This window comes from Sebastes umbrosus, chromosome 18 (genome assembly GCF_015220745.1).
Source record: "Sebastes umbrosus isolate fSebUmb1 chromosome 18, fSebUmb1.pri, whole genome shotgun sequence".
NCBI classification, from domain to species: domain Eukaryota; kingdom Metazoa; phylum Chordata; class Actinopteri; order Perciformes; family Sebastidae; genus Sebastes; species Sebastes umbrosus.
In genome coordinates, this window is record NC_051286.1 from 17,963,964 (window position 1) to 17,976,023 (window position 12,060).

General features: G+C 42.7%; 1 protein-coding gene across 2 annotated transcripts in view; it reads left to right on the forward strand.

The window, feature by feature from the left end:
* Positions 1-1,354: 1,354 nt before the first annotated feature.
* syndig1l (synapse differentiation inducing 1-like) overlaps positions 1,355-12,060 on the forward strand; it is a 44,195-nt gene continuing 33,489 nt past the window's right edge. Inside the window, exons 1-3 of one of the 2 annotated variants that reach the window (XM_037751384.1) lie at positions 1,355-1,487; positions 1,676-1,764; positions 9,273-9,938. In XM_037751384.1, coding sequence (XP_037607312.1) covers positions 9,426-9,938 — 513 coding nt within the window. In that variant the 5' untranslated portion in view covers positions 1,355-1,487; positions 1,676-1,764; positions 9,273-9,425. Of the gene's footprint in view, positions 1,765-9,272; positions 9,939-12,060 lie in introns of both variants that reach the window. The other variant, XM_037751383.1, reaches the window with a different exon arrangement.

Sequence of the window (12,060 nt, forward strand, 5' to 3'; positions counted from 1 at the left end):
CAGCCTCGTTTCAAGCAGCTCACAACAAGAGTATGCTCAGACTTGCCAACAACATCTCTTATCTGATCCCTTACATGTTTTAAATGGGGAATATCAACTTCTGCCCTCCAAGAGCCCAATTCAGAGTCCCTACATTTAACTGCATCAGGCTAAAGAACGCTTTTGTCCATCAGCCCATCTTGTTGCTAAATAATAATTAATGTGCTGCTAAAGACATGTAAATCCAGAGGACAGATGGTCATTTTTTAATGGGTTATGTATGAATAATTGTGATGTGTTTTGTTTTTTTGTCTGATGGGTCTCACTTGTCTGTCTGTCTATGGTAACAATAGGTCTATTGTATGTGTACTTTTTCTCAAACTGAGCTGCAAAATGAATTTCAGTGCAAACTGACAATAAAGTATCGTATCGTATTTTATTTAAAGGGACTGTTTGTAACTTTTTACACGTATAAATCTACCGGGTCGGGATCCCATGCGTGCTCGCATATGCGTGCTCGCAGCATATGCGCGCTTGCGTGTGGCTGGAATCTCTGCTCCGCTGCCTGCCTGCCTTCAGTCACACACCGCGCGCTCTCTCGCTCCACCTCTAGACGTGCATGCGCGCTTACTACACACTGCAGAAGAGTTAGTTTAGCTCTGAGAATATCTAGTGAATGTGCAGTGGACATTTGTGCAGAAATAAATGCTGCAGCTCCTCCAGACCAACAGAGGTTTTCCGTGTCTTGTGAAGTGACGGGGCTCCGCAGCGAGAAACGTTATCGTCTCCGACCGGGTGCCGGTGTCTTCCCTGCTGGCGCAGTCGGGAGACGATAACGTTTCTCTTCCTGCTTCAGCCTCCGGGGCCAACACTAGGATTCAGCATCGATTCATGGAGAGACCTTCGTCTGGTCATCTAACATTACTGCCAAGCAGGTGAAATATAGAGTGATATTGTGGTTTTAGCTGACGTGTGTCGCCTCACTGTTTTGAGCGATGCTCGTTCATGTCTATGTAGAGCGAGCACAAGCGCGAACCTGACGCTGACTTTCGTTGACTTAACGGCCACAGGTGTCGCTGTTAACAAGCATTTCTGAAAGTTACAAACAGTCCCTTTAAGTTTGCAGGCTTGCCATCTGCTTCTCCTACTGTAGGGTTTCTATATTTTATTTAAATGAAAATAGCACTGTAAATATCCAGTGCTTTAATGCTGCTGTGTGGTGATGATTTACAGGAGAGAAAAAAAACATCCTCACTAAGTTAACATGAAGCTCCTTCACACACTGGAAGTACTCAGTGAAAGTAAGCTCATGCACGCAGTGAGGGTGGACGCTGTTTGCGCTCTTTACGCGCATTGCGAAGCGCGTCGGACTCTCCGCCTCTCTCCAACCGCGCCTGAACCTCCCATCTCCATCCCTCTCTCTCTCTCCTCCTCCTCTCTCTCTCTCTCTCTCTCACAGAAGGTGTTTTAACTTTCCGAAGGCGACAACATTTCAGTCGACTCTCAAGGTAAAAGGCTTTTTATTGATGGAGGGAGACCTTCATATTTATAGAGGAGAGAGATAATAACGAGGCTGTGACTGCGGTTCGTTTCGCCGAGCGGAGAAACTGTTCAAGCCCGAAATGATTGGCTATTTCTACAAATGAGAAAGTCTGAGAAATGTGTTTTTTTTTTCCTCCCTGGGCGACACCGTCAGCATCCCAGCAGCCATAATGCACGGGCGGAAACAAGCGAGTGTTCAATCGCATCCTCCAAACAATATTTGGATTGTGAAGAACTCAAAAGGTAGGAAATTAATTCATCAATTAAAGCTAAAAAAAAAAACTGCCAGAGTTTTGCTTTTTAACAGCGCGCATTGTGCTCAGTTTTAAAGCTCGAAAAGGTGCGAGGATAATTATCCAATGATGGGTATTAAATTGTTTTTACGCACAATATGTTTAGGACATTTACGCACGTGTGTGCCAATGTTTAATAGAAAGAAGTGGTGAAGTGTCGCATCAATGTGTGTTGTGATGGAGATGGAGATGGAGGATGTTGTTGTTGATGATAAATAACTCTGCACACAGTTCCCACCTGCGACTGCTGGAGCATAAAAAAAATCCCATCCTCTTGTCTTTGTGTTGTGATGTGTGATATATTATGCGTTTAACATGAAGTCATCAAGTCACTCTGTGTCTGGCTCTGAGATGTAATAGTGCCTTTTTTTTCTCTGTGTGGACATCAAGTGGTCAGAACACTTGGTCAGAGAGTGTGTTCAAGAATATTTTTCACCCCTGTTAACAAAGACAGCCAAGTAAAAAAAATAACAAAGAGCAGTGAAGAGGAGTGGTTCAGTGATATTCAGGATGTTTTCACCACTATTATTATTATAATTTTTTTTGTGCATGGAGTAAGTTGTTGACGAAGCCGGAGATAACAGTGGGATAAATGTTGCAGCCGAGATTTAGCAGCTTGGGCAAAATAAAGAGGCATGCAGCAAGGAGCTTATGCCCCCTCTCTCTCTCTAACACACACACACACACACAGACACAGACAGCCATCCATCCCCACTTTTTCCCTCTGATCTACCCCTCCTGGTGCCTGCAACAATTGGGACGCCACAAGTGATGTCAGGTCTGATCGCTGCTTGAACTGCAGTCCTAATAGATTGGAAAACCACTCACAGCTTCAAAAACAAGATGTTTCTAAAAATTAATTTCAGACTGATTGTGTAAGTGTTTTGTTTGTTAGTGTACTGAAATTAGCTTTGGAACTCTCTGTCCGTCTGTCTTGTCTGTCCACAAACAGAGGAAACAAGCACTTTCAGAAATGGATGCTGGAGACAAAACACAATCTAGATATCCCGGTGTCTCGCCGTCAGCTACTGGAGACGGTGATCACTTGGCAATGAAGACAACTTAGCCGGAGCCTGCCTCTTGCCAACAACAAGCCACTCTAGCAACAGTGTACATGGCTGCTATTGACAGCAGCTTCCCATTGAATTATTCAAACGCATGTGGCTGAGATTGCCAATGGAGGATTTACACATCAAGGAACACTTTAAATCGTCTGTCGGAGGTATGGAAAACACTAAGCCGAGTGATAAGAGTGTACACGGGAGGAGACAAAAGGTCCAGAGGAGTCCTGGGTTTACTGTTTTATCCGCTCCACAGATGGACAGTGTAGACAGAAGGGATGGACCAGCAGTGCTGCTGACACAGGAGTAGGAGTCAGATTAATTTCAAATGGATTATGACATTTTACACAGTCTCCTTTGATGATAATAGTTCATAAAAGGATCAGTCAACACGGTTTTAAGCCCGTTACTCACTGTTGCTTAATCTGTCGGTGGACTTTCATATGTGCTGAGGTGCCAGGGGGTGAGGTTCACTGACTAATGTGCTCCGGAATGCATTTGCATTTTCTGCAATGAGCTCCCATGCATTATCCCGATCATCAATAACTACCTGGCGTTACCTTATTATACACATTACACGCCAGCCATGGCTCCTGAAATTAAATTACAGAAAGATGGAGTTGTTGTTGTCGAACACAGCGAGCAGATCACGAAATCCAGAAAAAAAAAAAAAAAAAGGGCTGTGAGAGACACAGGCCGGATGAAATGGGTTGGTAAACATGGCCGACAGATAAGACACATTGGTATTCAGCTGCGTTTCGCCGCGCTGGCCTCGAGGCCTGGCTGATAATACCCGCTCTCGGCTTCAGGGTCAGAGGTCTGGGGTTGATTGGCAACAGGCTGACACAGGGAAATCGAGTGTGCTGACTGGAATCTAATGGGGTTGAAGCGCACAGGCGTATCAGCGTGGCTGGCATGTCAGCGGTGCCACGCTCTTACCCTCGCGCACCTGGATGCTTACAAGTTGTTCACTAATCTGTTAGCCCCGTTGTCAGACACCTCTGGGCTCTCTTACACTGCAGCATACAGGCCTGGGCTCGTGCCATCTCTGTCATGCTGGATTGTTTTTCCTCGCAACAGCGTTTGCTCTGCCTCATTCGCTTTCAGCTGCACCTCCCAGCTCTTTATACCTTCCAGCCGCTGCTGTCTACCAACATGCCCGAATGCACTCAGCCAGAGAATCACACATAAGTGTGATCTCTCTCTTCCTTTTCCCCTCTTCTCTCCATCTCTTTTGTCATTCTCTCTCTCTCTCTCTCTGTCTCCCACCCACTCATACACACATATATTTACTCACAGCCATCCATGCACAAAACACAAACGCCCACAAACAAATGTGCGCACACATAAACACGATTATTTCTATGACTCTCCACTGATTCAGAGGTGTCCTACATTGCTCAGCTCTCACCGAAATAGCTTATTCACACTTAAATTCTCATTTGCCGAAAAAAAAAAGAAGCCCCTTTCTGCACCAACAGCACGGCGGCGAAGTATTTGGAAGCATGACAACGCCAAAAAGATTTCTCAGAGCATCCCTAAGTAGTGACACGAACAGTAATCCGCTGTCAGCTTGTAGCCTTTAAGCAGAGCCGAAGTGTTGCAGTGGCAGAAACAGGGAAGTAATTGGAAGAGTACTTATTATGGCTATATGCACAACAGCCACTGGATCTAGTTCCACGTCAGAGCGAGTGGGTTCATTAGCATTGATCTGTTTGCAATAGCTGATGCCCTTCGCTCACTGAAGAGAAAACAAAATGGTTAGTTTTGTCTCAAGCTCCATCGTGTGCCGTTTCGAAAAACTCTGAAATCTTTAGCTCCTTTCGGAACAGCAACATCCTGTCTTGTGTTGTCATTTCCAATTTCTGTTAAAGCTGCAAAAAATTCCACCCTGAAGTCTAAACTGTGGCATATAGAAGCCAGTAGAAGTAGCTTGTCCTCTTGCAGGCTGTCTCTTTTGATTATGGTAATCACAGCGGAGCTTCAGTATTAATGCAGCGGTGATTTATTGATGTTAAAATGCTATTTGTAGCCCCTTCAACTTAAGTCGTAGTCCTCGGATTTGAAAAATATGCTTTCTGACATTCTAAAAACTCACAAGGGTGCGTTATGTAAAAGTTGTCTTTTACACTCAGTTGGAACCAATGAACAGAAAGCAGTACAAATTAAAATAAATGTAGTTCATGTCCACAAAATCTGTTTTGATTTATTTGTCATGTCCATTCAGGAGGTCACAGCAAACAAATCATCAGTACTTTAAGGACACTTCACAAGCAGCCGATTAGACTTGTCAGGTTATTAAAAAGGCATTATCAGTCACTATAAGTCCCATAGATGTGTATCAGTAGGGGCCTACTACACCCATTAGTAGGTTTTATCGTCCATTCACCTGGTACATAACTGAAAGAAGGTAAAAAAAGAACACGACAGCAACCTCTTGTGACCGTAGTAATTATGACAGGAGCATAAGTGGAAGTCAGGCACTGTCGTAAAGACAGTGTGGGACATAAGATGGGACACAAAACACAGAGGGTTTTCACCAGGAGACCGGAGTTTGCATCCCATGTGAAACCAACAACGTGTAGTTGTCTTAAACCAAAACACAATATTATTCCCTAAACTTAGTAAAGTGTTTTTTTTTGCCTAAACCTAAAATAGTTTTTTTTTTTTGCCTAAACCTAAAGAATTTTTTTTTACCTACACCTAAAGAAGTTGTAGTTTTTTCTGCGTAAACCTAAATAAGTTGTAGTTTTGTTGACTAAACCTAAAGAAGTTGTAGTTTTTTTGCCTAAACCTAAAGAAGCCTTTTTGTTTGTGTTCAAAACGTGACGTTTCATTCAGTTTTACATGTTAGACTGTCTTGTTTTTGAGTTTCACTTTCACTTTTACAATGCAGTGGGTGTAGTAGGCCCCTATTGACCCACATCTATGGTGCTTATAGTGACCGATAACGCCTATTTAATGGTCTGATAACCGTCAAATCGGGTGCCATAAGGTAGATGCCACCATGTGGCTTGAACTTGGATCAGAGCCATGCCCCAGAAAAGCAGCAGTGTGTGCAGTAATAGCATCCTAAGTAGATAGCAACCTCAGCACCTGCTCATCTTTAGTTTTTCATGAGAAGTTCTTCATAACGTAAAGTACTCACACTTTCACTCTACCGACTCAAGGACTGCATGAGTCAGTGTGCGATCCCTGGAGCTATACATGGTACCAAAGTGCACTGGTGTGGAACTACAATGTCAGCACATCCAGACGCAGGAGGTCCAACAGGGAGGAACCGTGAAAACTTTGTTGTCTGTCCGGTGCTTACTGAGCTTTAGGAAGCCTCAGAGCGCAGGGCTTGTGTTTTATTCATGGGGCAGAAAACATGAAAAGTACGGCAAACAGAAAGATCCCACGTTGGGGGAAATGGGGAAGAGAAAGAGATTTAGAGAGAATGAAAGAGCTATAACATTAATTTGTAAGGGAATCTGAGAAGCAACTGTAAACTAGAAAAGTGCACTCACTAGTGCAGATCTCCTCCAGCAGGTGTGTCTCTCTCTTCCCTCCCAAACAAAGAAGAGTTGAATTTCACTCAGGGCTGCACAACTTTAAAATAAATGTCTAATAGTGATTATTTTGATTGATATTGCAATTGCAATATGATTTGCGATATAAGAGGGAATGATAATTTTCATCAATATTCTCATTTTCATTGTAAAAACATATTACATGGATTATGGTGTGATTTTTGCTGGGATCTGTACCAAACAAAGATGTTTTCTTAAGCCTGTAGAATATGATGTGTAGGCCAGTACATCTCTTCAGCACCACAATATTTGATTCAAAATGGTATTTTGACACACATTGCGATTTTAACAAATACTGCAATTTCAAATTGCAGTAGGCCATATTGCGATTTTGATACAATTTTGCTTAATTGGGCAGCTCTAATCGAATTCACCCGCAGATGCTCCGGTTCAAAATGAGACCAAACTTTTCTATGGATGTCAGTTTTTGAGCCAAGACAAAGACCAAAACGCGGCCTGTGACAGACAAGGTTAAGGCTTGTTTTTAGCCTAGCCAATTGCCGGAAATGCCTTTTGATACTGAAGCAGTTGTTGATCACTTGCGGCCCCTACCAGCCAGTTAAGATGAGTGAGGAGTCAGCAGTCAATGATGGTATGAAATAGTCAATAAAATAGGTTTTTCAAAAATTGTGAATTACTGCAACCATGAGAATGCCTTGCACACACAGTCATGAATGAGCACAAAAAATATTAGGCGGATGGGTCCAGTAGTATGTGAGATTAGCCGTGGACAGACAGACAGGTACACATACACACACACACGACTGAGCACATGATCTCCCCACAGATTTATGCCTGGCAGGGATAATGAAGGATTAAAACAAGAGTGAAACTGTTTAATGACAGAGGATGCTGCATAAAGGAAGACTGGGAATGAGCCACACTGCAGGTTATTAGCCAGTCAGTCTCTTTCTTCTGTCCGATGGGAGACTATTTTAGAGTATAGTTCCATAACATCCAATAACATGGAGCTTAAGAAGTTGAAATAGGGAGGAGAGCTCTGTATATTTTCATTACTTGTCCTGAACCTCTCGTGGAAAGCCACCTATATTGGATGTCCGTTCTTTTCAACACAGAATGTAAAGGTTAAAATAAAGATGAATATTTTTATTGCGTAATATGAATCAGTAGAGGTTCCAGACCATGATTAACCAAAGGATAAAGAACATGTATGAATCGCCCCCGAGACAATGAATGTACAAGTCATTAACCTGTGCACCAACAAGCTATTATCCAGATCCCATCACCACAATGCTATTTGGCATTATATGTAATCTTGTTGTCTTCAATTGGAAATACCCTATCTTGAAGCATTTGGAAACAGTGCAGTAAGCCAGACATGCACGATTGGGGTCAGGACCCCAAAAAATAATCTGCTTTTGGCATTTCTATTTTAAATGCAGATTAATCAGACAAAGGTTAAGGGTGACAGCTGAGAAGCAGGGAACTCTGGGTTATTTTTTGCAGCGTGGAAAAAAGATGGTAGGGAATTAAGTTTATAAGTTTTGATTCTTGGGATAGTTAAATGCAGAGTAAATGCATCATAGGGTGCAAATATTACCATTCCGTTGTATTGTTTGCATCAGTATAATAAAGATCGATCAATGATTGCTTATTTATGCACACTTATGCTGTAACCGTCTATTTGTGTGGTTGTGCTTCTTTACATTTACATTTATGGTGAAAAGTGAGAACATCTAGGGCCCTAATCTCATCAGCTTTGTGGCAAACAGCCCCATTTCTTTTTTACTAATTTTACTTTAGAAACAGGAAAACGTTTGGAAGCAAATAATGACCATAAAGATGTGAATCCTTTCAGCAACTGAAAATGCTACTGTTGTGGAAAACTGGTACTTCTGTTCAATCTTCAACTTCAACGAATAACGGAACAAACTCGATGAGCCTCAGTTGTCCTTACTGGAATATAAATTACATTATAAGATAAAGAACATCATCAAGGTCCTCATCTGATCTTAACCTCCTCCAGACACCCAGAGCCTCCTCACATAAACTAGACACACACACACACACACACACACACTAGATAATTCTCCCATGAACATAATTTTCTACCCACAACTACTGAATACTTGATGTTGAAATTTATAGCACTGAAGTATTTCATTTTGAAAACCATTTTTCTGAACTTGTGTGGTCTGAATTTCCTTCTTTGAAATTTTCAATAGCTCGTGACCTTATTTAAGGCATCTAACTAAAAACCCATTAAAAAAAAACATTGATTTCGAGACGAGGAAACAGGAAGTGCTCAACTCAGCTAACTAATTTCCGGGTTTTAGGACTCATTCCTGCACCACTCTGTAGATATGCTCCCAATCTCGCATTTTGGACCTTTTACTCATCATTAGTGATTACAGTACAAATAACATTTATTTTAAGCCCTGCCAACTTTTTTGATGCTCATCTTCAACCTTGTGTAGAAGGCCTCAACTGATCCGTATCGGAAAGTCAGGCTGATGACACCATGATGACACCTAATAAGCAATAACCGTCCATTTGTGTTATAGTAGATGGCAACGGTTTGATGTATTGCTGTTCCTACTCTGGTATGTGTATGTGTGTTGCTTTATGTGTCTAGAGTGGGGAAGCAAATTAAACTTAATTGAATCATCTGCAGGGTGCAGCTCTTGACAGGCGGGATGCTGTAAAAGTTGTTGCCGCTGAGGGAACGACAGCTAAACTTTGATCTAATGTGAGCAAGTGTTTGGTAAACTGTTACCTGCTGGTGGATGTCAGATAAAATCACCCTTCCAGTTTTTTAAATTGAGTCTAAAGACTCTCCCTCTCTCTGTCTGGTTCCTCTCTAGATCTCAGAGTGCTGAATGCTGAATGCCATTAACATCTTTGCTGACATCGACACACGCCATTGAGGAGCACATCCTGTCTTATTTCACCTGTCACTTTCCGATCTTCTTGCAACGCCGCTGAGAAGCTCCAACCGCTTTTGATCCCCCGTTGCTATGGAGAATCTCAGCGAGCTCCAGAACCCGTTGTTGGACAAGAACAGTAAGCACATGGTCAACGGTTACGGGGGCGACTTCCCTAATAACCAGTACCAGGAAAACATTATTAATTACTTTGCCGGAGGTGGAGGTGGCGGAGAGGGAGGAGGAAAGGTGAGTAACGGCAACGTAGTGAGCGGAGGTAGTTACAATACCAACGGGAAGATGAAATCCCAGCAGCTTTTGGACGCCACCTCGCTGCATCTGGCGGTGGAGGCGTTCTACAGGCCCAACTTCATCCTGTACAAGGAGGACAGTGGCAGCATCAAGGCTAAGGAATATAAAAGCGAGTGCTGCGAGACCACATTCACGGAGAAGAAGGCGAAGGAGGCGTCCAACACGGCGGGGGCGGACACGCCGGGCACGCCGGGCACCGAGGATCCCCAGGCAAAGCTGCTGGAAGACGGAGAACACGTCAAGATACAGACCGTCTCCTACGAGGTTGAGGAGGAGGAGTACGTGGAGTACGAGGTAAGGGACAAGATGCATGAGTGGAATAAAGAATGAGCAGAATTGATTTTTTTTAGCTGTGGATAGCCAGTTTTGGTGATATTCATTCAATAAAATGTAAAGTCTGTAGCGCTTAACCTTGAGTTTTATGCTTGTGCCATCATCCAAAGCAGTGTAAAGACCATCAAGGACGCTTAAAATCTCCAAAGAGATGAATGTTATTTTAGTAAGAGATTTTAAAGCAGGTGAGGTTGCCTAGATTTCTCTGGGGGTCAGTGTGATCTTAGTGTTTTCAATGAAAGGCTCAAATCAGGCCTGTACATCCATCCAGTGCAGGCTCGGATACCTGTAGTGTTAAATGAGAGAAAGAGCGAGCGCGCTTGTATCCCCGTGGTATTTGTACACTTGTATCATCACATGATTGGGCTCCACGCCTGGATCAGACTGACATTTTACTAACCACAAATCCCATTTGATCCACTGACCTTGGCCTCAATTCCCAACTCTAGTAAAATTCACCGTCAGATAATAATAAATCACCCGTGCCTCCTGCATGCCTCACCACAGGGATATGAGGTGCTACAGTTACTACAGCATTAGCCACAGCCTTTTCACTCTCAACTGGCGCGGCCAATAAGCACAAAGCACTCCAAAGGATTTAGGGGATTGGACAGTGGGGAATAGGGTGTTGAGTTCGACCAGTGGACTGCCACACACCCGCGGGTCTCTTGGAATTAACCGGGATTGCTGTGATGAACATGTAGCTGCTGAAATGCAACGTGACATGGGTGCATATAGCTTAGGGGCTTTGCAGAGAGACATCATGAATAAAGAAAAAAAACATGGTTCTCCACTAACTTCCCTCAGAGAGAGAGAGATAGGAAATCATTGATGTGCAGATGCCAAAGAGCAAATAGCCTAAATAAATTAATAAAACAAAAGAAAATGCATTATCTGATGTGATTAAGTTCCTTCAGTTGTACTTTTTGCACTCGTAAACGTAGGTGGACGCACCAACTGGAGGATCCTCTTATCCGTTCAAAGGCTAAATTGACACCTTACCATATTGTATATATATTCCACACGCTTCCTGTTCCCAAGCGCATAAAAGAAGCACCGTCAGACCCCTCAGCCAGTGTCGACATGCAAAGAGGAAAATACACAGTGGGACTTATTACGCAGTAAACCACTGACACCACAATGGGCAGAGTGTCTCCGCTATCCTGCCCTCAGTCTGACACAATGCAAAGACCGCAGACAAGAAAGACCCTCCGCTGACGGACTAGCTAGCGCTCTAAATGTTCAGCACTGTACATTATGCAACCTGCAGTCTGAATTGCACGTTGGCAAACACAGAGCAGTTTATCTCTCAACCATTTATATTATTCAGTATTTATTTGCTCTTCTCTCCTAAGGGGTTGTACCTACCACATTGAGGGCAAATATAACATTTTGTGGGTTTGTTTTGCAATAATAATAATTAGCTTAAAGGTGCCCTGCGGAGTTTTCTTGTAAACAAACAAAGGTGATGTTAACATACACATTTTTTATATCCTTGAGCTCTAACAAATGTGTTGGATGCGTTTCCTTCCTCATAAAACATAAACAAAGATGTTCTGAATATTTCAATTTGTGCAATATTTACATTAGGGCTGTTAACGCGATAATAATGCATTAACCCAAATTGATTTTAATACCACTAATTTCTTTAATGCATTAATGCAACTTGCGATTTTTGGGCATCTTCCTTGAAGGTACATTTTGAATGCATAAAAAATGTGTGATTCATTTGCGATTAATCAGGACTATTATGGACAATCACGCGATTGATCGAGATTACTACGGACAATCCTGCAATTAATTGCGATTCAATATTTTAATCGATTGACAGCCCTAATTTACATACATTTTTGCTATTGTCGCTTTTTAGTGTTGCTCTTCACTGCCTATGCTTTGCACATTACTGCCACCAAGTGTTGATCAGCAGAACAGCGTGACCCTCGCAAGAGGAATGTGTATTGCGTTGCCCACATAATCGTGCATGCATGATACTAATAAAAGAAATTGCTCCATAGCACTCCTAGTGGTCAAAAATGCCACAGGGTTCCTTTAAAAACCCACTCCAAAATTACAGTCTGACGAC